Consider the following 26,465-nt stretch of genomic DNA (forward strand, 5'->3'; position numbering starts at 1 on the left):
GCGTGCTCTAATTGACCAGACCAAAGCCTGGCCTGGCACTGACTGGGTTTTCACATGGGCAGAGGGCATGCTGAGAATTACGCGGCTCTAAAGCTGTGTAGACTGGAACGCTGCTACAGGCACGCAGGGAGGCCGCAGGTCTCTAGCAGAGAGCAGAGAGAGAGTGAGCCAAACTTGCTCCAGGCTTCATGTTTTGGGACAAAGTCTCCCGTTTCTCATGTCTAGTGAATGTATCTTCCAGTCCGGTGTGGGGAATAGGGTGGTCTGGGTTCCCTTCTCAGGAAGATTGTCATTGGATGTCTAACTTCTGCTTTTTATTTGAATAAAAGTGCTTGGATTATCTGATGACAGATGATATAATCTCATATGGAAAAGCAAAAAAAGGAAAATGTGCTTGTGCTTTCTTTATACGTACCTCCATCGCTTCTCTACACAGTAGAATTAGATCATTTTCCTGTTGGGGTGGGGGTGTTGTGTTTGAAAAGGCTGCATGCTTCTTTTTTCTAAATATGTCTTATTTTGCCCTTTATCTACCCCTCTCCTTCAGTGGGTGAGGGTGCAAAACCGAGGGCAGGAAACCCTTCAGAAGTCACAAGCCAACCCAAGTGCCTGGTTCCAGGGAGGATTTTTCTCCGGGACCAGAGAAGGAGCTAACTCTAGGCCCAGCAAACTGCTGCAGTTTCCCCCGAATGACTTGTGTGCCACAGCTGAGAGCAATCCAGCGTTTGCTCAAAGGTGAAGCGCTGCTTCCACGCGGGCAGACTCCGCGTGACGTGTTACACAACAGCACTGGCTGGTGCTGGCGGCTGTCATGTCATCTGCAGGACAGCTCTGGACACAGTGCACTGCCCGGGCTAACATCCCTTCTCCTGTGCCTCGTGCCGTGGTGTTCACCCGTACTGGAGTCAGGAAAGGGTGATTCCGCTTGCAGTGGGAGCAGGCTTGCAGAGGAGAGGGCATGCCCTCCCTCTGTAGGAGAGATGCCGGTCTCAGGATATCGAGACCCACGAGCTTCTACCCTGTGGCCAAAATGCCTCTTCTCACCTGCAGCACTTTTGTGCTGGTGCATTTGATGTGCCCATTCCCCTTCTCATCTCCCCTCACAGAAATTACTGAGAACAGAGGGTGTTCACACTAGTAACGTCTCTCCTGACAGAAGTTCATTTGTAAATTCCTATCGACCAAAGCAGCATAGCATTGATCTGTCTGCCTTACATCCCAGCCAGCCATCAGTGACACTGCTGGCGCTGAGAGGTTGCATTCGCAGCTCCGAGAGGGCAGGCGCGAGGCTCCCCGCAGCTGGCAGGAGCGTGCGGGAGTCCCTGCCTCTCGACTGCTCTGCTCCCGGCCGGGCGAGAGCACGCCAAAGGACAACCGCAGCTCCCCGGACCCCAGCCCCCCAGAGCAGCGGCCCGTGCTCAGCAGCCTGATTCGAAGCCCTTGGTGTCTTCTGACATCCAATCTAATCAGAAAGCACCAGCCTGTTTCTGTGAGCCTCTTTGGTAAATTGTTAAAATAACAGCCTTGCAAAGTCCCCGATCAGCTCAAATATGCAGTGATACCAGAAATATGCCCATGAGTGAAATGTTTCTTCATTTAACAGGGAGAGAACACGGCCCCACGCAGAGGAGAACTTGATAACCGTTTGGTACAGGATTAGTTTTCCCACCTGTCTTTTTAAACCAGCTAACTATTTTCACTCAGTGAGAAACTATCTGTTAAAAATGTTTTCCAGGTAAAACCATCCCTACCGGCGAGGAATGTCCCCGGCTCTGCTTGCTCGTTGCAAGTCCGACCCTTCTAAGCTATAGGAGTGTGAGCTGAGGTTGCACAGTTCTCCGGCACGGTGAGGCCTTGGCGACAGACGCACATTGCACGCTGGCTCTAGTCCATCCTTAATCTTTGGGCCCTGCTTCTACTTTCATGTGAGTGTCTGGCTGCAGATCTGTGGTTTCTGCACAGCGGGGACGCTTGCTTTCGGTGCTGAGGATATTCGGTTTCAGTCCTGCGAGTACCCGTGGTCTCTCGCATGCAGCTGCAGAATTGTTAGATGTCTTTAATTAAGTCAGTGAACTCTGCCAGTGCAGCAGATGCCTCCATTAACTGCTCAGCCACAGGCATTTTGCAAAACAGTAAAGAATGGGAGTGCACCAAAGGAGAGAATTGCTTTAGCTTTGATCAGCGTGTCCCCTGCAGCACTGGGCCTTCAAAGGGAGGCAAAAAGCTCCCTGCCTTACTGCGTGCGAAGAAGCAGTGTCCTGCAGCCCATGTCCGAATGGGGCGGGACACCTGAGTCTTGCTAGACGCATCTACACCCGTTTCTGTAACCCATAGTTCACCTTCCTTCACTTTATTTCTTTTTAACAGAAAAGTGATCTTACAGCCCAGGCTGGGTCCGAGAGTGGCTCTGGAGGCAGTTCTCCTTGGGCCGGAGGTCTCATGGGAGCTGAGCTGCATCCCCTGTTTGCTGCTGGCGGGCTCCAGGGAACAGGAGGACAACAGGACAGTGTCAAAGAAACACCTGATTTTGCACTCAGTTTCTCCTCTGCTTGCAAACAGCTGAGCAAGGTCCTGAGGGTTGGCAGATTTCAGTGGGATTTCAGCAAAACAAAAGCAGGTAAGCCTTGAGAAGTCATTCAAAAGACGCTTTCCAGTGCAATTAACCCCGGAGGCATTTAAAACGTACAGGCCTGCGAAGCTCCCTCAGTCCTGATGACCGGTGCTGAGGAAGGCTCAAAGCCCCCTGCTCGGTGCAGCTGGGCACCCACCTCCTGCCCAGTTAGGCTGAATTTCACGGGTCCCATCCCTGAGGCACGCTGTAAACCTCCCTGCCACCCTCAGCCAGTTCCAGCTGCTTTTGTCCCAGCAATCAAAACCAGCCCCAGAAACGTCCCTTCAGCCTGGTGAAAAGCTCTCCCTCGCGCCAGAGGCAACCATCTGCTGAGAGGGAGAGGCTGTAGCCTCCACTTGCACATCCCAGGGATGCGAGGGCATAAGCTGGGACGCAGTCGCGTGTGCCCAGGGCTCACCTGGCACTGAAATGCTGCAGGAGGGAGTGAAAGACTCCCCGGGACAATGGAAGGGCAGGAAGGGCAGCAGCAGACCAGGTGTGTGCTGACCGTCCACGTGCATTGCGTTGAAAGGAGCCGGGCGTACCGCGGGTGAGCGTTCCAGCCCTCCCGCTCTGGCGTCTGGCCCATCTGCCGAGGCAAAGTGCTCGTCCCCACTCCTAGCAATGAGGGAGGGCTCAATTCAGAAGGGACCAGCAGGACCTTTTTGTGCAGCCTCCATCGTAACACAGAGGCTTCCCCCAAAGAGCCCTGCACCATCCGGCCGGTTCACTCCATCCTCCAGCGCCTTTGCTGGGTGGGGGAAGGGGGCTGTGGGGGTGCAGGTGGGGAGTATTGCGTAAATGCATATGGCAAACAGGTTTGGCAGCCTGACCGGGGGACAGAGCAGTGCACAGGGTAGGAGCTGCTCACCTGGACGTGCTGGTTTGGCGGGTCTCAGCCTTGTGCCTGGCTCAGCACCGCTGCAAGCGGTGAAAGGTCCCAGGGCCAGCAGCGCTGCCGGGAGCTGGTGTGCACTGCAAGTCAGGGACGATGGTCAGAGGTTGTTCAAAGTCTCAGTGCAACTCTCTGCTCTGCAGTTATCACCCATATCCCTTGTTTTTACCCATAAAGTGCGTAGCCGATCACAGTGATACAGCTGCGGCTTCATTGTTCTTAAGCTCTTTTTGTCGGCAGGAAGCAAATGATTCTCTCAGAGCATCTTCAGGAGGGTGTACAGCATGGGGACACCTCTAGGATCTCTCCCAAGGACAGACCCCAAAGGAACTGTCTGGGAATATTCTGGAGAACACAGAAAAATAAGTATTTTTTGACTACTTCTGACAAAGTGCTATTGGGTATTGCACAAAGATAAGTGACTACGAAAACGACCAGTTTGATTTCTGTTGTAACAGAAAGCTGACTTCAGCTCTCTTAGTGCTGAGCAGAGGAGCAATAAAAGCAAAATTTCCTTTCAGACGTGACAGGGAAACAAGCCCACCGCTACATTTAGGAGACCAAATAATGTAGCCACTGCTCAAGATAAATCCAAACTTTAATTTTGGCCTAAAGCTACCATTGTTGGAAAATAACAATACACTTTCATATCATTATTAAGCAGAATTATATCTACTGATTATTTTACAAAACGGAAGGCAAAGTTTAGCAGTGTTTTTAAAATCACTGCATGCTTAGAAAGAAACGGTTTTCCTGATTAGATGACCTAAGTAGCGTGAAGAATCAAATGCAAACCAAGCACCGCCAGTGCCAGGGGCCACGTCTGCGAGCAGCTCGGTCTCCTGCTCCGTTGCCTCTGGCACCGCAGGGACGATCGGTGCCCGCCTGCCTCGTACAACAGCCACGGGCCGCACGCTGGGAGCGCCCCGGGTCAGAGAATCAGAGAATCAGAGAATCACTAAGGTTGGAAAAGACCTGTAAGATCATCAAGTCCAATCATTACAAAAAAAACCAACAAACCCACACCACACAACACCACACAAACAAACAAAACCACACCACACAGCACCATGCCCATCAAGCCAGGTCTCACAATGCCACATCCACACGCTCCTTGAATACATCCAGTGATGGTGACTCCACCACCTCCCTGGGCAGCCTGTTCCAGTGCTTCACCACTCTCTCAGGAAAGAAATTTTTCCTAATATCGAGTCTGAACTTGTACCCGACCGTGCCATCCCGCCCGCCTGCCTCCTTCTCACGCTCCTTGGAGCCAGGCGGGCTTGGCCGGGACCGGCCGCTGCTCCCGCCGCTGCGGGATGCCTTCGGAGATCACTGAAATCTCCCAACGGGTCAAAACGTACGGCCGTGCCCTGGCGCGCAGCGTTCCCGGGGGGACCCAGCCGCGACCTCCGCCCCGCCCCGCCCGTGGGACGCCGCCACCGCCCGCCTCGCTGCCGGAGCGGCTTCGCCCTCGGGCCACCGCCGCACAGCCCGGCCCGGCTCCGGGCGGGAGGTGCCGAAGGAGGGGCGGGGCGGGGCGGGGCGGAGCCGGCGGGGCGGGCGGCCGGGCCCTGCCCGCGGCGCTGCCCCCCGCGGCGCTGGGCGGGCGGGCGGTCCGCGCTGCGGCTCGGCGCCTTCTCCTCCTCCTTCTCCTCCTCCTCCTCCACCACCTCCTCCTCCTCCTCCTCCTGGCCGCTGCGGCGCGGGGGCTGCGGGCGGAGCGGCGGCGCCATGAGCGGGGCGGCGGCGGCGGCGAAGAGCGAGAAGCTGGACGAGGCTCAGGCGCTGGCCCGCAGCTGCGCGGGCAGACCCGACTTCCAGCCCTGCGACGGGCTCTCGCTCTGCGCCACCCACAGCCACGGCCGCTGCTTCCGCCTCCACTGGTGCTGCCACCTGGGATGGTGCCACTGTGAGTGAGGGAGCGGGCGGGCGCGCGAGCGAGTGAGGGAGCGCGCGGCCCCGGCGGTCCTCACCCTCCCCGCGCGCCGCGCTGCCCCGGGTCCGCCTCACGGCCCCGCCCCGGCCCGCGGCGGGGGTGCCGGCCGGGAGGAGCCCGCCCCCCTGAGCTGTCCCTGCCGAGGCGGCAGCGCCGTGGCCTCGCGGCCGCCGGGGAGAGAGCCCGGGGCCGAGCCTGCCGCCGCGGGACCCCAAACTTCGGGGCTGCTCGCGGGGCGGGGGGGGGGGGGGGGCGGCTGCAGCGGCGGTGCTCGGAGAGTCGCCTCAGGGCCCGGCGGCCGGACAGCCCCCGGAGCCGGGGCCGGCCCAAGGGTGAGCTGCGTGCGGCGCTGGCGGCTGCCTTCCCACCCCGCCGCTGCTGTCCCCGGCAGCGGAGGAAGCGTTCCCCAGCCGCCTGGCTGCCGGTTCTGATGGTTTTCCTCTTACAGGCGTACGGTTTCGGTCTCGTGAGTAGAGAAGTAACTGCTTTAGGATATACGTAGCCGATAGTTCCCGTTTCAAAACCCAGCGTTGGTCCCACTCCCTTGAAAAGGCGCCCGCCGGCTTTAATATCCGTATTCAAGGTACCGACGTCTATAATCATGGAGGCTGGGGTTGAACCGGGGAGGTCCAAACATAGTTTGATGAATAATTAATCCCACGGAGCCTCGAAGAGCACAGGCTTTTCAAACAGCGTGTCGGTGTGAGGTCAGGAGATGGTGACGGAGCTGTGCACTGAGGGCGCGTTGCGTTTTGGAATCTTAAAGCCCGGGTGGTGGGGATTGAAGCCGGACCCTCACGTGAGGGTTGCTTGGTGCTGCTGAAGATGTCCCTCGAGTCCTGACATCCCCTTCTCCTCGGCAGTCTGTCGCCAGCTCTCCTTGTAATTTAATCTCCTGCATGCATTCCCCCTCACACACACGCTTTTTGCAAATTTTGCTTAATGGGGAAAAGGGCCTGCCTAAAAAGCCACCTTTTATTTGGATGAGAGCTTCTATTTCAATTAAATACACATTCTAGGAATTCCACCTTGGTTTGGGGTCCATTTGAAATCAGTTCCGAACATTTTTTTTTCTCTCGGGGCGCTGAAACGTGTGCCGTGTGGTGGCACAGCTGGTTACGAGAGAAGGTGCCATAGTCACCTGCTGCACAGGGAGAGGGATGTCTCATCGGCATTTCATCGATGACACAAAGGCCCTCGAGCTGTCACCTAGATACACTCTTCCAAAATTTCTCTAGTCTCAGTTATTTGTGGTCGCCGTCAAGATAGGTGAGCTTATAAGCGCTCTGGGCTACAGGATCGGAGCTCAAAATGGTGTTTATAAACTGGAGATGTTACCTGAAATTGGTTGGGGATGCTCCTGGGAAGGGGAAGTCAAGTGCGGAGCTGGGAACACCTAGAGAAGAGACATTGCGGAGAAGAACCTGGGGATTAAGATGGATCGCAGACCGAGTGTGCGTCAGCAGCAGGAGGCCTCTGTGGTAGAAAATCCAAACCCAGAACCCGAGCCTTCACTTGGGGAGGCATTAACAGGAGCGTTGCGAGCGTGCAATTTAATTAGTCTCTTCAGCTCAGGAATGATGAAACCAGACTGATGGGCTCAGTGTTGAGCATTGCACTTTAAAAAGCTGTAGACAGAGAACTGGGGAGGTTCTGTAGGAGACCGCAGTGATCAGCTTAGAAAATACGGTTTACGAGGGGGTGCGAAAGCAAAGGGGTTGCTTGGGCTGTAAAAGATTGATGGAGGGAGGGGAGATGAGCTTTGCAGAGTGTAAAGGTAGCCTTGCAAAGAAAGTTGTGTTCTAGTCCTTCTCTACACAGACTTGGAAGATCACCGGTTATCGCTTAGCTGGGCAAGGAAAGTTTAGGTTTTACATTTTAACTAGGAAGAGCGACGAAGCAAGGGAACAGAGTACTTAAGAAGGTGAGGAATCAGGGCCCTTGCAGGCCTTTACGGAAGGCTTAGCCTGGTGTCTCTTAGGAGTTGCACGGAGCTGATTCCCTCTTGGAAGGACCGCTTGAGATCCCATCCAACCCTTAGCTTCCCTGTGGCAATCATAAGGTTTAAAAATAATTATAGCTTTTGCAAAAAGTACAGACTTCCTTCTTAATTCCTCCTTTACAGCTAAGGAAACTTTGAGATACATTTGCCCCGTGAAACTGTATGATTTTAAATGAAGGAAGTCACATACCTCATTTTCTTGTTTAATCTTCTGAAAGCCGGGAAGAAGAGCGCTCCCTTCTTGCCCTGTTATGTCCTAATGCAAATTTCAGAGCAAAAGATCTCTTTGAATCCTGTTCCTGCAGAATGAGTTGAGTTGGACTTAAAAGGGGTAAGGATGAGTCCTATGATGGAAAATTGTACAGAGGTCAGAGATGTAATTAAACCGGGTTGGGAGTTATCTTCCATAAAGGCAGTGCTGTAATGCTGGCTTGGGAATCCTCACAGGGTTCTTGAAAGTGGTTTTCTGCGACTCTTAACTGCTGTATTGGGGTACAGGAAGCTCTACATCAATTAAAATGGCCTTTGAAGTATTATTTTCCATCAGTGTCCAAGGTCCTGGAGAATGCCAACTCGGTTAAAGTGCACTTACGCTGACAAATTACAAAAACTCACCACCGCTACAATGAGTAGATTGTCTCCTCATGTGTATTCAGGATCACATCTGCTTACTCCGGTGACAGAAGCAATTTAGCGTTGCAGAGCCACTTGGCTATAGAAGTAATAATTGAGAAAGAACCTACTCTGAATTCCCCAAAGCCGTTTTTGTTGGCACGCTCTGAAGTGAGCACTGCTTTAAGCGTTCTCTTTACCTCCGATGTTTCTCTGTCCGTAAAATGGCAATAATAGCTGGCAGGCGAGCTCACAGAGCCTGTCTAGTGTATCCCAACAGCTCCGAGAACCTCAAGTGCTGTGGGCAACTGTATGACTTCTGTGCCTAAGCCTGGGAGTTTAATTCGGGTCGTTTTCAGTCTGTTTCGGGCTTGGTGGGGAGCAGATTTCCCTGTGAGATGGGAGGTGGTTCTCTAATGTGCCCCTGTGCCTGGGGAGCTCTCAACCCAGCTAAAACCTCGGTAAGCAGGCGCTCGCGAAAAACGCAGCACCGGTGGGCTTGGGGAGGCTGCAGATGGGAGGGCTGGCAGGGTGCATTGGGTGTCACCGGAGATGCCTGTGGGCATTGGGGGTCCGGGAGAGCAGGCAGCACCTCGCCTCCTGCTGCAATAGATGTCTACAACACCCTTCCCCTGCGTGCTGCCAGCCATCTGCGCGCCTGCCGGCTCCCGTCTCCACGTGGAAGCGGGATGAGGGCTCAAGCCTTCTGAGCCCTCTTCCCTGCAGGGGAGAAGGTGTTGGCCCAAGAGGTGTTTTGACTTCAGCCCCTGCGTTTGTCCCGTTACACATTTCTCTTGCTTGCACGGCGCCCTTTCGGTCTAGCCCTGCGTGCACTCCCCTTGCCAGGGTGACAGCCTCCTGTTCACCTTCCTCCCCTCCCCTCTGACAGCCTTGGGGGGGTTGGTTTGTTAGATTCGGGTTGAGAGCCTTAAATTACTCAGATCTACTTTTTCCAGAGTCAGAGAAAACACACGCCCGAGGCAGGTCTGCAGCAAGGTGCCTGCCTTCCTTTCCTCGCCTCGGGATTTCCGCCGCGGCTCTGATTCGCACAGATGCTGCTTGCGAGGCTGCTGGCTGTGTGGTGGTACCTGCTTCTGTCAGAAGGGATCAGATCCTTGGGGTTACATCTGTCCTGACAGCAAGACTTTGTGTTTTGCTAATTTTACTTCCTTAGAGTTAGCTCACCAGAGAAAGCATCACACTTGATACAATTACAAGATTGGCTTCATCCCTGGACAATGCAAAACCAGGGTATTCTGTTGCAACCATGTTCCTTTTTTAATCTGAATATCTTGCATTGTGTTAAACACCTTGCAAAACTCTCAGTACGTTATGTTGCAGTTATCAAAATTACATTATGAATGCATTACGTTCCACAATACTCGTTTCACAGCAGTTGTATCAATAGACAGTAATTGCGCTACCTTGTATTAGCCTTTCTGTGATTTTTTTTTTTTTTTTTTTTGCCCTGGTTCAGTATCAAAAAAGCAGGCTTTTAGTTATGTAAAGCCTCTCATGTATCTTATACTGAAAAATAAACGTGGCAAATAAATCTCAGTTTTGCGAGATTCAGCTGTTTGGACCGTTTACAAGAAAACAAACCGAGCACGGGTGAAAGCTGTGAGGTCTCCTTTGGGTGGTCAGAAAGGGAAAACAGTTGCTAGGCTCAGACATGTAAAAGGATCGCGGTGGCAGTATAAGTTTTAAAAAATACAAATGCTCCCCCGCCCTCGCGTTTTGCTAAGTGGTGTATAACGCATGCAGGTGTGCCTTGAAATAGCTTCCTGCTCCCTGCTGTGCTTCACGTAATTATGGAACTGTTACACCCTGAGTTTAGATCCAGACCTGGCAGCTTCTGCGTGAGGTCAGGCAGGCTTGGCAAGAAACCCAGGAAACCGTCATTCCTCGGCCAAGAGGAGAAAATGGGTTTATACGCTGGGTGGCATGCCACGAAGGGCATGTGTTTTCTGGGTGGTTTTGGGGAGAAGGACTTCTCTCATTTTGGCTGTGCCAGCACGTATTCTGGGGATGCACGATCAGCGTATATTCACATTTCTTGTTCATCTGCCTGCTGACCAGGGAGACCAGGGTTTCTCTCTTGGCTCTCAGAGCAAGCTCCATCGCTTCCTCATTGTGTCTGTTCTGCGGGCGTCTGCAGGTCCCCCGGAGGTGCACCAGCCAGTCGCAGGTTTGGGTCTGCGGTCGGTCTCTGCTGTGTGCTTGGGCGGTGAGAGGCGATTATCCATCTCCACAGCTGCTGCCAGGGAGTGAAGCAAATCAGTACAGTCACTGCACCTGTGGGTACTCTGAGCAGATATGTTTCTTACATTTTTCTCTACTTGAAATACCAGTGGTTTTATTTGATAACATTTTTAAATAAAAACATTGGTTTTCTGTCCCCCAAAACTGGTGAAAGCTCTCTGTCGAAGCCAGCCTTGATTATACCTTGTCCAGAGAGAAAGATGTGGTGGTGTGTGTCACATCGTGTCTCCTCCCCGTCCTCTGGCAGCGTACGCACCCTGGCCCCACGCATCACGGGCTGGTATTTCCCCTGCTACCCAGCGATGTGTGCCGCATGTAAGTAGCTCCGTGCACACAAGTAGCATTTCCGTGGTGTCTCTCCCACCTCTCGAGCGACAGAAACTGTCAGCAGGAGCTCTGACAATCTTTGAAGCCCGTGTAATTATTCAGACCACAGTCCGCCTGTGGGAACCATAAGCAGGGAATCAGCAAGGCAGCCTTTCTTTCCTGTAACAGACCACTGTAAGGGAGCTAAAATGGTTATTGAAGGTATTCAAGTGCGCCGTGACAGAGCTTGGGGGGTCTAAAGAGGAGTTGTGTCTGCCTGCCAGCCAGCTTCTGTTGATCCCTCCATGTTAGAGAAGCAGCTACAGCCCTGGAGGGGTTCCCAAAATAAGCCCTGGGCTGCTCTGCAGCATTGCATACATTGTAGATCTCCAAAAGCCTCGCTTTTGTTCTAGTGGGTTTTCTTTGCATTGGTTTTTGGTGCCACGAAACTCTCCACCACATCCAGGAGAGACCAAAAGGGCAGTAGCGTACCAGTGCTTTACGTGTGTCTGTGTCTGCGAAAGGTGACGTAGACTGGAGCTTACTGGAAGTAGCCAGCCTGGCACTAGTGACGGCAACTTGAATTTCAGCAGTGCTGTTCCACAGGGCAAAACTACATCCTGATGATTGAGCTGCCGGATAAATGTGAAAAGGGAGTTGTTAACATGCTTACGTTTTAAATTCTGAGACTGAGTATTTGGAGTAACTCGTAAGTTTTTCTTTGTGGAAAACTCTCTCTAAACAGGAATGGAGCAGTGGGGCTAGGAACTCTGTGGCTGGGTGTTCTCTGAAAACACGGCTTGTCGTGGTGGGAGGATGATTACAAATCCTAGGAGAAATAAATAGACATTTTTCATGTGCTTTTGCTATGAAAAGGATTTGAACATCCATCCCGTTTAAGTCCGTCTATCTGGGCAAAATGTTTGTGCACAAGCAAGGCATTATGCCGAGCACCAGGCAAGAGCCGCAGAAGGGTGGGTTTTTCAGCTTGTAATGCGAAGACTTTTAATGAGGATTTGCTCCCTGTGGCTGTGCAAGATCTTCTCTCCACCTGTATTTTGAAGAGCTATGATATTCTAGCTTCATTTCACTAAGCTGTACACAATGAAGGGAAGAATGTCAGCTTAATATATTCTGAAGTGTAATTCTAAGGGAAAACACTTACCTGCCAGTTTTTTATGGGTGCACCATTCTGGACCTGCATTGCGTTTTGTTGCTCCGATTTTAGTTATAATCCGCAAATCACAGTATGAATGTACTATTGATGCTGTGTCTCAGAAAGAGAACCCACAGGTGTAAATTCATCATACCCTGTGGGAACATCAGTGCCTTTGAAAGAACCTGCTGGCATTCATTTTGGAATCCTTACTATAATGCAGTTATGTTTAGAGACATGCGTGTTCTATTATTATTATTAACAAAACCCCTGATATCACTTAACAGGAAGAGACCACAGGAAAATCTTTAAATTCCAGTTACTTGCTGTAAGCACGTCTTGTAGGACTAATTTTTCTGTGCCTCATACAGGATTGAATAGAAATCACTGCACTTCTTTCTCTAAAAGTCCCGAGGAAAAGGGGCTTTGTGTACCAAAACGCTGTCTGCCAGCCAAAAGCTCTTGTTTGCCATGCATGGCTACCAGGCTGTGTTTCGTAATCTGTCTGTCCGTCTGAGGAGCGTGATTCACAAAGAATTATGTCTGCTTGCCCAAAACTCCGCTGGTAAGAGCCTCTGAGAGTTGCAGATAAATGACACCTCTCCTCTATCGCTGCTTGAAGGGTTAACCTGCTGCTTTCACGAAGCCTGCTCAGGACCAGCCTGAAATGATGAGGCTGTGGATGTTTCCTTCCAGAAGCAAGTACTTCCGAAGGAAAAGTTCATTAACCTTGCGTCCTGTCAGCTGGTGCGGTTGTCTGTGAGTTCAGGACGTTCTGAACAGCTTGGCGGTGAAGGCTGAGCCTCTGCTCCTGCTCAGAGGTCTTCATTCTGGTAAAAGGCTTCAGGTACTTTTCTCACTGCAGAGGAACAGCTCAAAGATAAAATCCGTGCTGGAGTACAGTGCCTCTGGCAAGTGTGTGGCTTCCTTCCTGGACTCTGCAGGTGAGGAAATCTGTTTGCCAGCTTGACTCTGCGAGCGTGCTTACTCCGAGCGCCTAAATGCGAAAGTGTACGGCTGCAGCGCCTTCTAAAACATTATCCTTACTCTTGTGGTTGCTGATGGACGTTTCATGGGTCTTAAACTGCAGCCCACGGTCATATCCTTGCATTGCCCTATGAGACAAACTGAGTCACGAGATTGTCATCTTCATGGTTTCCATCCTGCAGGTCTGCAGAGCTGCCTGGGTGCTCAGGTTTGCTGGAAGCACTGGAGAGGGCTTTCAGGTACTTGGCACAGGACCTCGAATTTCCTGGCAGCACTTCTGTGCTCATCAGGAATTTGTTTTGTGGCTGCTCATGTGGATGCAATCAATCAGCAGAGCCGGGCTTGTAGAGGATGGACATCTTGGGGTGTTTTTATGTAATGGCTCTCAATTTAACCAACGCTGCCTTACACTTCATGACTCACTTCAAGCCTTGGTAACTTAGTTCTGCACATTGGTAAGGCTATACCAGAATTTTTTTTTTCTGTAAGGGACAAAAAGCAAAATGCTTTACTCACAAACATTGTACGATGTTCCAGAATGATGGCAGTGACAGCGTGGGCTTAGCTGTTGATGGATGGCACAAGCTTATACTAATGTAAAAAGCTGGTTGACAGTAGATTGGATTCCAGATAGTGCATATCTCCCTCTCTCTCTGTGCATATAAAGTGACCCTGTTTTAGTGTGTTGTGGTTTTTATTCCAGCATCTTCATGAATTTATCTGTCCATGAGATACAGAGTATGTTTTCATAATGGCTTTGATTCTTCCACTAATCAATTTTTATGTAGTGTCTGATCACAGAATTCAAGAAGTGCAGTTGGTGCAATTTAGAGATGTTTTTGCCAATAGTTCAGTATATACACATAGATGGAAGTCAAAAACCTACTGGGAAAGTAAAATCTGATTGCTTGGCAACTGGGCCTTGTTTTTAATATACCCATACTTTAATTTAGGCAACGTAACAGTTGGAATTTATATATAACCCATGTTGTAAAACAATTTCAACAAGAGGCATGCATTTGTATCCTTGTTCTCACTGGTGGCTGCGGAGCTCGAGAGCCCACATGCGTGCTCTCGAAACTGCTTGTTTTGCTTGTGTACTTACGCCCAGTCCTGAAACCTTTTCCCTGCTGTGCCCAGCGAGAGCACGCTCTGCTCTCGTCCCTCTCGCTGCTTGACGCGTGGTGCCGGTGCCGGAGCACACCTGCAGCCATTGCAGGCAGGGTGCTTGGCTGCTTCATGCTGCGTGGCTGCCTGTGTTGTTCAGATTTCAGTGCTTTGCTCATCCTGAGCCACATTGCAAGTGTTTGCACTCACTCACAAGTGCCTCTTAGAATCATAGAATCATTTAGGTTGGAAAAGACCTTTAAGATCATCGAGTCCAACCGTTAACCTAACACTGCCAAGTCCACCACTAAACCACGTCCCTAAGCCCCTTGTCTACACGTTTTTTAAATACCTCCAGGGATGGTGACTCCACCACCTCCCTGGGCAGCCTCTTCCAATGTCTGACAACCCTTTCAGTGAAGAAGTTTTTCCTAATATCCAGCCTAAACCTCCCCTGGTGCAACTTGCAGCCATTTCCTCTTGTCCCTGGTGAAAGGCTTGGACACCATGAGTTGTGTCAGGGTGGACTGATCAGCTCAGTCTTCTGCAGCCCACCAGCATTAGCCTGCCTGTAGGCAGGGCAGGCAAAAGGAGACACTCACCTTTTTGTTTTTCCTACCCTGCACCACTAGATCTCAACATTCCCCAGCTGGTGCCGTGGGTTCTTGGCCCTCTTGGTGTGAAACCGAGGACGATGCTTTTACCTCTCTGCCGGCGTTCGCTTACCCTGCCACAGCAGCAAGTGCTGAGTTTGCTCCCACCTGCGTTGTCCAGCTGCTCTGAGCCATTTGCCCGCAGTGGCACTGTGTGATGTGATGGCCCACCTCCTCCGCCTCCAAGGGTGGTATGTGGTCTTTTACTTCTTCCTGCAGAGCATTGCTGGATCCCACACCCCTCCGAGGGAAAGGTTGGCACCCATGCCTGCACACGGCGATGTATTCCGGGCGTAAGCAGGGAGAGTAGTCCTTTAAATTCTCCAGAAATGGGTTCGGTAGAAGCTTGTAATAGAAATACGAAGATTGGTTTGAATGAAGTTTGAATGGAAACACGCGTAGCCAGGCACCAGAAGAAGCAATAGGACGAGGGTTAAAAGAATGGCCCGTATTGATAATAAGGACACTGTTCCTGGCAGTGAAGTTGAAGAATGTGTTGTTTGTCAAGCCCAGAAGGCTCGTGCTCTGGTAAGGCCACCGCACAGATGACTTGTCAGCAGGAGACCCTGTACTCTGCCAAGAGGAAGGGAGCAGCACAGGTACAGCACATCGCATATGCCATCGTTTCTCCTGTCAGCCCACCAAGAAAACAGGCCGGAGCCGTAAAGATGCATCTATTCCAAGCTACAAAACCCAACCTCCTGCCTCAGCTCTCTGTCCGGGCTGTCTCCTGTGGGCACAGAGCGCGAGTCTTTCTTGCATGGTACAGTCCTTTGGAGATGTCTTTCTATTCAGGAACCCATGAGCTGTTCTGCTTATTTGAGAAATCACAGGAAAACATTCCCATTCCATATAGGGGTTCAGGGGTACGCTGTACTATGCACCTGGAAGACGACTGCAACTTGTCTCTCTAGCGCCTGGGATTCCTCTATACCAGGAAATGCCTTCATTTTCTAGGTAGCTTCTGACACTGAGCCCTGCTTATCCTTCTTTGTCACCGTATCAGCACACTGACTGTCTGCAAGAAAATGATGGGATGCTGAAGCTTGAGCAGATGGTGCACAGGGATGGTTTTGTAGAATAAATATTTAGCACTAAGCCATTTTTTGCTATCTTCTCTACTGAATTTAAAAAATACCTAGTGTAAGTTGGGGATAACATTTTTCAGGGAAATGTGCAAAGAGTGACTGTTCTCCCCTTTGGAGGTAGCTTTGTCAAGCGGTGGTGGAAGGCAAATATCCTTGGGCTCAGATAGCCAGCACTTAGCCGCTGTGCTCATGGTAAGCTGTGCTTGCGGAGGTACCCAAGACTGCCTGCTGCGCTTTTCGTGCCTGCGCTGTGGGGTGCCCGTGTTCCTGTAACCCAGCCAGGGCTGGGCTTAACAGTACCTGTGATAAGCATGACACTTCTCGCAGGTACCGAAAGGAAAGAGCTCCTTTCAAAGCGCGCATGTGGTGCATGTTGTTGTTCATTGCTTTTTTTGGGTGTCGATATTCTGTTCCCTTACCATGGTTAGTAAGCAAATACGGCCCCTTTAAGAGGGTTTATGGCTGCATGAAACATTTTCCCAAGCCTCCAGGGTTGCTTTTTCTTTAAGTCTGGTAAATCCATGTAAGAAACGAGAGGAAAGAGCAGGAACGATAGAAGGAAGCTCCAGGGTCTGTTTGCATTTAAGAGTTACCTGCTCTTAAGCGGATGTGCACAGCAAACCCTGAAAGGCTTAGGCAGCTCACAGCATGTACAATCACAATCCTTTTTGTATTTAAAACAAATCAAGACAAAAGGGCATTAAAATACAAATTTGATGAAGAAAAACTTGCTGATTCCCCCCCCCACCCCCCTTCTTGGTTTCCTGTGAAAAGCTTATGGCTCATCAAGCCAAGAGCTGTCACAGCTGTCTCTCGCTATACAGCAATGCGAGGGAACACCTCTCCTTCCCGTGAGGAGAGAGCTGGCAACTGTACAGAATCACTGCTGGGGAGCCACCGTAGAAACATTGCTGGAGCTGTTCTTTTCCGTGCTTGGATGAGGTCAGGAATGGGATGGATCTGTTAGTGCTCTGATGTAGGTGCTTCTGGGAGAAGGTGCTGTTTGTAAGGATACGCTGCTTCTTCAGTCAGAGCCTGCTAATGTTTCCTGGTGTATTTCCAGACTGCTAAGGTCCTCTTGCATGGCTTCTTTTTCTTTTATAGTGGTGGTGGGGTAACTGGTGTTCCTTTGCAGCCTTGGCTTGTGTCCTTGGAGCCTCTTTTACGACCCCTTACTGTGCCTTCCAGCTGTGCCAGAAGTACTGGAAACATGCAGGGTGCTCTGTTTGCGTTCCCCGCACTAGAAATTTGTTTGAAGAATCTCAGTGCTTTTTCAAAGCTGTTTGGAAGAAGCACAGGGTGAAAGTATCGCTTGCATTAAGGTGTTGCATACCGTATCTACGAGGCTCCTTCAAGGTCAACAAGCATTTTAGTTATGCTTCATTATAACCACCAACGGCACAGTTCAGCTCTACTTGAGCTTGTACTGCAAATCTGACAGCGCCTCAGTGTCCTGAAATATTTTTCTTTTCCTCTGGTGGCTTAGTCCGTGTCTCACATTCCCAACACAGCCCATGACGTTTTGCTAGATACGACATGATGGATATTCTGTACGATACAAAGAAAGGGAAACTGGGTTAGCAGTGTTTTTTATTTTACATGTGCCATCTGTAAATGTACTCTGGGTTTCTCCTTCCATTTGTTCTCACCCCTCTGGAAAAGCTATTACTGTGCTCTAAGCAAAGCGTAATTTGAAGCTATTATAGTCCTTGGTGAATATTTATGGTTAGGGCAGTCTTTGTTTGAGAAGGTTTGTTGTCCCAAGCTGTGCATATAACTGGAGAGGGAAAGAACAAGGAAGGCCAGAGGCAGTCATTTTGTCCGCTGTTGCAGCCTGCGGCGCTGGAAGGCAGCACCCTCGGGTAGGCACTCGGACCCGTATCACGCTTTCAGATGACCCTTCCACACTGCTGAACGCTTCTGGAAAAAAAGCTGTGGTGGGTACCTCAAGCAGGCTTAGGGTGCTGAGTGCCCTTCAATATACATCTCCAGATTGTAGGCAGCGAGCTTTGCTTTACTCTATAAAGGAGCAAAACCCTCCGTCTGCCCCGACTTCTGCTTTGTCAGTGGCGAAACGATACCCACTTCCTTCCCGGGCACGGGCTGACCGTGAGCCGGTCTGTTACGGCAGAGCTGTCTGCCACCTGCGTCACCCACCGCCCCGGGGATCTGGGAGAACCAGCTGGGTGTTTGACAGTTTATACGCTGTCCTTGGGCTACTGTGCCAATCCAGGCAGCAACACACTGCTCCAGCTTGTAGCTGTCATCACCTGCGAGAGAACTTCATTTGGACGTCAGAGGGGTGTGCAGCCAGTCAGCTCTTCCTAAAGGGACAGACTTGTCTCTCCTGCCACTCTGGTGAGAGATGAACCAAGTCCCGCTGGAAGAACGCGTGGTAGCTCTCCATCTTTTGCTATGAAGAAAGCCAGTGCTTGAGAAGCTGATCTCCAAGGTTGCCCCACGCACAGAGAGGTGGATGAGCCCCTGTGCTGAGAACTCTCCTTAGACTAATGCAGAGTCCCTCCAAGCTAATACTGTCTCCTGTTACACATGCATGACGAATACTTGCTTCGTCTTCACTCCTTCAAAGCTGTGCAGTGTTTAATCAGATGGGTTTTTTTTCTATGTTCTTCATAGTGGGACCGATTTCCCTCCCATGTAAGTTGATTTTTTTGGCAGGGTTGTGTGTGGCAATAGCCTTGCATAGCTGGAGTGAGAATCCTGGCTGACTTTGCAACCAAAGATCACTGGTGGTGTTACAGAGGCATAGGTTCAAGCAGAAACAAGTCGCCAGCACTTAAAGAGCAGCTCTCTGCTGTTAAACCACAGGCACCGACTGCACACACCCTTTGTAGACCCTTATAGAATTGTTTAGGTTGGAAAAGACCTTTAAGATCGTCGAGTCCAACCATAAGCCTAACACTGCCAAGTCCACCACTAAACCATGTCCCTAAGCGCCTCATCTACACGTCTTTTAAATACCTCCAGGGATGGTGACTCCACCACCTCCCGGGGCAGCCTGTTCCAATGCCTGACAACCCTTTCGGTGACGAAGTTTTTCCTAATATCCAGTCTAAACCTTCTCTGGCGCAATCTGAGGCCACTCCCTCTTGTCCTCTCACTTGTCACCTTATTCGGTGGGAACACACAGCTGCCCAAATGTCAGCCCACGCGCTTTGTCCTACGGTTGAGGTCACTGCTTCAGCCTCCCTGAATCGTGCGTCGCAGCCAACAGCTCTGAAATCTCTGGTGAGATCGGAGCTGGTTCTCCTCCAATGCACCTCGGCTAGGTGCTTTCACCGCAAGCTCAGGCGCCTGGGAGCAGTTCCTACGCTGTACGGGTTAAATTGAGCCAGGTTATGGTTAAATAGTGCACAGTTAGCAGGTCTTCGTTAACCCTGCTGATTTTTAGAGAGTAGATGAGCTGGCAGATCGGAAGGTGTAGAAATCTTTGCCCAAGCAGCTGCAGGGGAAAGAACACATATGAAAAAAGCTTTTATGTTTCAGTTAAAAGGTGTCTAAAATGTCTTGCATGCAAACAAATACACACAGTATGTATTGCTGACTTAGACTCGTAAGATCCACAACTGAAGATCCACAGCACTCATTATTTTCTGAAGCACATTGCAATTCATGTTGTTGTTTATTAGGGAAAAAAATCCTTTAAAGTAGCATTTTGAGAGGGTAAAACATGAGATTTTGCTATGAGAAACCTCACTGTTGAAAGATGGATTTATTCTTTTTTTTAATGTGCCAAGCACATTAATGAGTGTCAGAGGTAAACTAGAATGCTGGGACGAAGGGAAGTGGAGAATAAAATGTTTAAGCAGCACCTCTGCTTATTTCATGGTTAAGTTATTTTGTATTAGCCATGGAAATTGCTGCTGTGTCTGTTCAGTGAGGATGCATGCAGACTGCTCAATTAGCAAAAAATCAGAAAGAAACGACCTCGTGGCTTGCTTCTAAAGGCTTCTATTTGTTTTTTGTAAGCGGGAAACACTGTAACACAGCTTCCAATCAATCAGCCACATAGTTCTGGTAATTGATGCCACAAACAGGCTTCATCCATATATTATATGGAAGCGTGCGTCTACTTCTGGGGATAAAAAAATTTCCCAAGTTGCGGGAGTTTGCTTGAGGTCTGCAGGTCACGATGGAGCTCACCGCTCTGCTGGCTTCTGCCTTAACCTGCTGGCAGGTGTCACTGGAGGCGTGGAGCCAAGGCTTTGGTGAACAGCATGCATCCCATTTGGCAATAAAAAGCCTATCTGCGTGAACAGAGAAGCAGGGAGATGAGCACCGCTCAGTGCTTACCTCCTTGGACACGTTTGGAATAGTTGTTTTGCAGTTGGGTAGCGGCTTTAGCACGTGCTAATTCTCCGGAGGATTTGGGTTTTAGGTTTTCACAAGGGTCAGTTGAATAACGAAGAACTGGAAAAACAAGCAGTCCTTTTTAGTTGTGCACAAACTGCTGTCACTGCGTGACTGGGATCAGCCAAAGAGGTGCCGTGTTGACGGAGGATACCGCTTCGCGAGCGCATAGCAGCAGAAAGCGCAGGTACCGGTGCAGGCTTTCCATTGCGACAAATAGTTAAGCGTAGCCTGCGTACCTGCTTCTGAAGTCTCTCCTTGTCTCGCATCTCATCATATCATCTGTTAGCATACGGCTGTCGTGAATAACTGAGACTTACCATGAAAATAATTTTGGCAGAGCCTAGTTTCACACATTTCCTGTTAAACACCCAGGAGAGGAACGGGCTCTTGGCTCCCCTGAGCCCTTTCGCCACGGTGGTGGACCTGCAGAGCCAGAACTGTGACGCTTCTCCATAGCGGCTATTATAGTGCTCGAGAGCTTCCCAAACTTCTGCAAATGCAGCAAACCGCTTTTCACAGTTGATTTTTTGGAGTTTGATTTTTCGACGTGTGTGCGGCACGTGCAGTATTTTTCCTTCGCTGAATTACCGTCTTCCGCGTAGGCAGCGGTGGCAAGTGACCCAGGAAACAACTTGCGATGCAGTGTCTGGTCTGGCATCTGTATTTATGCAAAACACTGTAATTTACAGGAGCATTCATCAGCGCAGCTCAATTGCAGAGTTCTTCAACTGACTTGGTTGGAATAAATAGGCAATAAATTACGTGCTAACGTATTAAAAGGAACGTATCAGAATAGGTGCTCAAAATACTATCTGATCATAGACTTTTGCCAGCTGTTTAAAGTCAGCAGAAATATTGCTGTTTATTTCAGTGGGAGTTTGCTCAGACCGAGGCGTACTATAAGAGAACTTGGGGACTTGTGCTTTTGGGATAGTTTGCTGTGAAAAAGGCATCCCTGCCAATCCTGCAAGCTTGCAGGGGTGGGGGGCGATCTCATTTTTATATGTCTGCATTTATTTTTCATAGGATGCACCATGGCTGATGCCATTATGTAGGGTAAGGAGTTGTAACGGAGGCTGCAACCACAGCTTTGTCCGGGATCCAGCCCGAGTCCCAGCTGTGAGCACCAGCACCCCTTAAAGAGGGACCCGATCATGTTTTAAAACAGACATTTAATCTGTCTAAAATAAACAAACTTGGCCCTAAAACTAGCTGAAACGTAACAAACTTGTAGCAGAATTCTAAAGAAACGTAGCAATCGGTTCATGTAGAAATTGCTCTTTTTTCTGTAGGGCGATTCCTGCTTTACCCTGGCAGAGCTTGTCCTTGGAACGTGAGGAAACGGTTTCAGCCTCTGTAAGGTCACACAAACGGGGATCTGAAATCCTCCGTTAAGAGAATAGCCGCTGTTTTCTTCTACCCTGAAATCGGTGCCAGCAGGGCAGTTTTGAAACACACAGAGAATTAACCACATGCTGCTGCAATGGTAAAACAACCAGCTGAGCTCCCGGGTAACACCTCATCTGCCCCCGCCTCCTCTTTTTTTTTTTTTTTAGGGGGGGGGGGGGGGAAGGTCAAACCGATGAATCAAAGATTCATCATTCAGTGACCGTGCTGTAAGCTACCTTAGCTCAAATCCCCTGCTTTCCTCTCCCAGCGTCCCCCAGCCTTCCGCCAGCACGTGGTGGCTATTTGAAGTGGAAAAACATAGTCCTGTTGTGCAGATACCTTTTTTCTTGATCCCGTTAAAATCTTCCCCGGGGCCTTCCTTGGACCCTTCAAATAGAGGTGGCGCAAAATAAGAGTTGAGACATTTTTTTTCACTAGTATCTGTTTTTTATTGTCGGTTGTCAACGGCACAGAATAGGAGCCCATACAGAAGCACCCCAAAGATATGAATATAAATACAGCGTTGGGGTTCAGGCGAGGGTAGGTTGATCCCACGTAGGCTGCGTTTCAGTTTCCATGAGCTGAATTTTATCAGACGCTATTCCAACCAGCAGCACGCTAATCAGTCATCCGATTGTGTTGCTTTGCAAGACGGTAGCGTATTTAACGTTTGCTCATTTGAAAGAAGGGTTTCTGGTGAACAGGGGATGGCAGGAAGCCATGGGCTGCTGCTGGTGCAGCGGGTTGGGAAGGTAAGGTCTGCCCACCGGCCCCGGAGTGCTCCCCAGGGAAGCTGCGTCAGCAAGATTTGAAAAATGCCCGGGAGACCCCATCCCTCGGTGACTGCCGGATCCGAAATACCTGTGCTGCTGCTCCAAAGGGCACCAGAGGAGTAAGAGCTCTGCTCTGCCTGTGGTTGAAGTGTTCAGTTGTTCGATGCTAGTGCTTAATTCCTCTGAGTCACAGCAAGTTTAAAAACTAGACCGTGGTATGTTAAAAAGATGGCAAGTGGAGAGGATGTCTTTGTATTTGCTGCCATCCAGCCATAATCAAAGAGGAGGGGGAAAAGCTTGTTTTATTTTCACTGAGCTTTTCCAGTGGCTCTGTTCATTATCATTCCACAGATCGTGGGAACAAAGTGCTTGATGAAGTATTTGAGGGGAGCTGGTCAGATCTAGTCACAAAATGTTCTTTTCTCCTGCCCACCCACTGCCGCCGTCTCGCCGCTCTCAGTCTCGGCTGGCTGCTCTCCCGTGGCACGACAGGGGTGGGCTTTTCTCTTCTGCGTCTCTGGTGCTCGTTCCTCTGGGCCGGCTTTCTGCGTGTGCTGGCCTCGCGCTGTGCCTCTCCCACGCTCCAGTGCTCCCCTGAGCTTTCCCCTGCACTCTTCTCTCGGCTCCGCGCTCTTTGTGGCGTTCCCTCCGCTCTCCCTGTCCGTCAGCCGTGGGGGTCCGAAGTCCCCGCTGAGGAGCGCAGCCGACTTTCGCACGAGCCGTCTCCCTTCCAATACCAACAGCGCAGCAGGGGTGGGAAGAGCCTTCCCCAGCGCTCGAGGCTTCCCCTGGTGACGTGCCGGAGCTGGGCTGGCAAAGCACAGCCTGCGCGTGGGCCCGGGAACACCTCGGAGGCTGCTGCAGCCAAGAGTTGGGACCTCTCAGCGCGCCCCATTGCCGGCGCTTTCAACAGGCAGCTGCGGCATTGACTGCCACGCTGGCTGGGAGCTTGTTGCGGTCAGAGCCGCTCCCACGTCCGGGAAGGATTCCCAGGCTGAGGATGGGATATTTCACTGCAGAGAGGCATGGCGAAGGGAGCGAGCCCTTCCTCGGGGAGAGGAAAGCCCTTCTCTCCTGCCGCTGGCCCGGGCCCTGCTCAGCCTCCCTGAGCAGAAGAGCAATCCCTGCTCCGATTTGCTAAAGGAACGGGTAATTCGGGGGAGAAGGGCTGCACCTGCCTCTGAGCTACGAACACAAAAACGCGTGGCAGATCTCGTCACAGCACAGCCAGATTCATTAATGCAGCGAGACTTTGATGGCTTTCTGCTCCTTACCTGGAGAGCTTTGAGCATCAAAACAGTCCTCCAGTGCTTTGGTACTTTTTCTGCCTTTGCAAAGCAGTATTTGCAGCTCGTGCATCAAAACTCTTCCGAGAGCCCCGCTACTTGCAAGTCTTCTGGAAGTTTGTGCTTTCGTAGTGTACGGACCCCTAGGGAGACATGAATCTTTCAGAGGCTTCATGCAAATAAAATGCAGCATTTTACAGTCTTAGGCATAGCCTCAGGTTTCCCTGTTTTTCCTAGCAAAGTAGTGATTTTCTGCTCTTGTATTTATTTCTTTTAGTAAAGATTTTCACTTTGCATTTGGTTCAGCTCTATATAACCAACATAATCCTATTTTCTTACTACTTAACCAGATAATCAAGATGCCAAAAGCATTTCTGTGGCTTGGGAATTCCCTGATTTTCTGCCTTAAAATTCTAATTGCAGTCATGTATGAACCTCTGGTTCATAATACAGAAAAACACGATTTAGTCCCCAGAAAAAAAGAACATGGGAACGCATGCAGGGAGACTCATTGTAATTTGGAGTGATAATAATATAATAAAATTTGGATCGTAGTAGCAAAGATGTAAGCTAGAACTGCTCTGTGTTCAGTGAAAAAAAAAGTCTCTGAGCATCTTTTCAGTTTTTTTTCCCCTAGAAAGGGGCGCAGGCAGACTTGCTGTCTGTCCCACTTCTTAGCTGTGGAGTTGTGCCCCTGGAGTTAATTTTCGAGAGTTGGTGATGTCCTATAGATGCCTTCGAAGCTGACAAGGGAGAGGAGCTGGACCGGGGTGGGGAAGGTGATGCTTACCTATAGTATCAAGCATCGGAGAACCGTACCAGGAGAGGACTAAATACCTTGAGGCCACTGAAAACAGAGCAGCCGCTGGCTGCAGGGAACCGTTGGTTATTATTAACAGCCAAGGGCAAGCAGCTTGTCATCAGTTTGTTTCTAACTTAAAGATCTTTAAATGCTGCTTTTCTGTTTTCCCCGCAGGTAAATACGTCTATCAGCCCATGACACCCGTAGAGCAGCTTCCCAGCACCGAAATACCCGTTCGCCCTCGGGAGTCTACCAACACCATCCAGATCTCCGTTTCGCTCACCGAACACTTTTTGAAGTTTGCGCCCGTCTTCCAGCCCCCTCTGCCCCCTGACTCCCCGCAGTTCTGCACGATCGCAGACCTCTTCATTGACAATTACCGCGTGAAATGCATCAACGGGAAGATGTGCTACGTGCAGAGGCAGCCTCCCCCCGTGCCCCACAAGATAAAGCCCGAGGAAGTCCCTGTTCGCAATGCCTTAATCACAAAAGAGAGCAATACACCAAAACCAGATCACTGCTCGTCCCCTTCCAGCTCCGAGGACTCCGGGATCAATGCGGTGGGGGTTCACTACATGGAGTCGTGTGACGAGGACACAGAGGGGGTGGCCGAGCTCAGTTCAGAAGAAGATTACAGCCCGGATAGCAGCTGGGAACCAGATGAATGCCCGCTCTTGTCACCCTCGCAGTGCGAAATGGAAGTGATTGAGACTATAGAAACCACTGTGTGATCCGACAAGTTGCTACCAGATCAGTCCAGTTCCCACTCAGTAATGTTGCTTTTGTAGTATTTATATTTTCTGTTTTTTTCTGACAATCCCTTTTTTCCAGTGCACTTGATATTTCAGATTCCTCATGGGAGCGCGGTCACGGGACTTGCATACTGGTGAACCACAGCAGCAGCCTGAGCAATTTTAACGTGTTCTCAGCCTGACCAGATCTCCCACGTCTGCACGTACGGTAGTGATAAATCTTAAGACTTTTATAGCTGAAATAGGCCCTTTTCTTGGTCTGGGTTACATCATATACTGCTTCTCATACGAGGATGTGCCACTCGAAACGTTTCCATCTGTCAGGATGTTTGCAGTGGGCCTTCAAAGCACAGAGGATGAGCTGGTGCAGCACGCCTGCCAGCAGCAAAACCGCGTTGCCCTTATTCTTTCTCAAACAGCTACGCGAGGTGCGGCGACGAGAGGCTCTTTCCGTCTCTCTCTGGCCTCGCGCGTTGCCCATCCTTTTCTCTAGTGCTGGTGCGACCCTTCACGAAGGCTGTTGGCACCGCTCTTCCAGCGGGTTGGTATGGCAGGCTAGAGAATGCACAAAGTGCCTCCAACTTTTCTCCAGGCTATGCACCGAGCATCTGCTGAGTTAGGTCAGGCTCTGAAATCTCCTGAGAAGGCAACCGGTGCTCCGGAGGGGGATCAGTTTCCTGGCTCCAGCTGGCCCCTTTTTCTCTACGTGGATCTCGGGAAGGGGATCTGGCTTTTGCAGCTCGGCAGGAGGGGGAGCAGGCAGAGATGAAGCGCAGCTGTCTGAGCGATTCCATGCTAGACTGGGCTGTAAAATGATAGCTGAAGGAAGTGACTACCTCCAAACACACAAAAAATCCGCCCTCGGCTTTGCCTGCTGCTTCCTCCTGGGCTGGTTTGGTGCCGGACACTGCGCTCAGGACCAAATGGCCTCAGGGTCTGCATTCGCCTGAAGAATAACAAAATTAAAAAAAGTTTTATCAGCCACACCACTGTGTCGGCAGAGCTTGGGGACAGCGTGCAGGTGCCCGTGGGAGGCGGCCCACGGGCTCGGTAGTGCGTGTGCTTGTTAAAATACAGCCCAAGGTCATTCTAGCGGAGAGAGGAAGCTTCGGCTCCTGCTCCTTTGCACCCGCAAGAGCGGATTCTGAACAGGGGTCCTCTCAAACGGCTGGTCAGAGCGAGCTGTCTCGCGGGTGGTTTGGTTTCAGCCCGGCTTGGCGAAACAAAAATGTCATTCTCAGAAGATTTCAGCCAGCTTGAATCAGTTGGAGTCAGTAATTACTGTGTTTTCAGCAGCATTACTGAATTTCTTTGTGTATTTGCTGTTTACGTTTCAAAAGTCTTTGGTGAATATAAGGCTGTATAGATGTGTACAGTTTAGTGACTGATACTAGATTATAGTCCGTGTTATAGGATGGCTCATCTCTCTCACTGTATCCTGACCATGTATTACTAATTTTATACACTTTGT

The 26,465-nt window shown here is 50.5% G+C and overlaps 1 protein-coding gene across 1 annotated transcript; it reads left to right on the forward strand.

Moving 5' to 3' along the window:
* Nucleotides 1–5,240: 5,240 nt before the first annotated feature.
* On the forward strand, nt 5,241–25,438 carry C11H3orf70 (chromosome 11 C3orf70 homolog). Its single transcript, XM_059822753.1, has 2 exons — nt 5,241–5,418; nt 24,417–25,438. Exons 1-2 carry the CDS (start codon nt 5,241–5,243, stop codon nt 24,971–24,973), a joined length of 735 nt encoding a protein of 244 aa, XP_059678736.1. The 3' UTR covers nt 24,974–25,438.
* Nucleotides 25,439–26,465: the final 1,027 nt, after the last annotated feature.

This window comes from Gavia stellata, chromosome 11 (assembly GCF_030936135.1).
Source record: "Gavia stellata isolate bGavSte3 chromosome 11, bGavSte3.hap2, whole genome shotgun sequence".
Taxonomy (NCBI): Eukaryota; Metazoa; Chordata; class Aves; order Gaviiformes; family Gaviidae; genus Gavia; species Gavia stellata.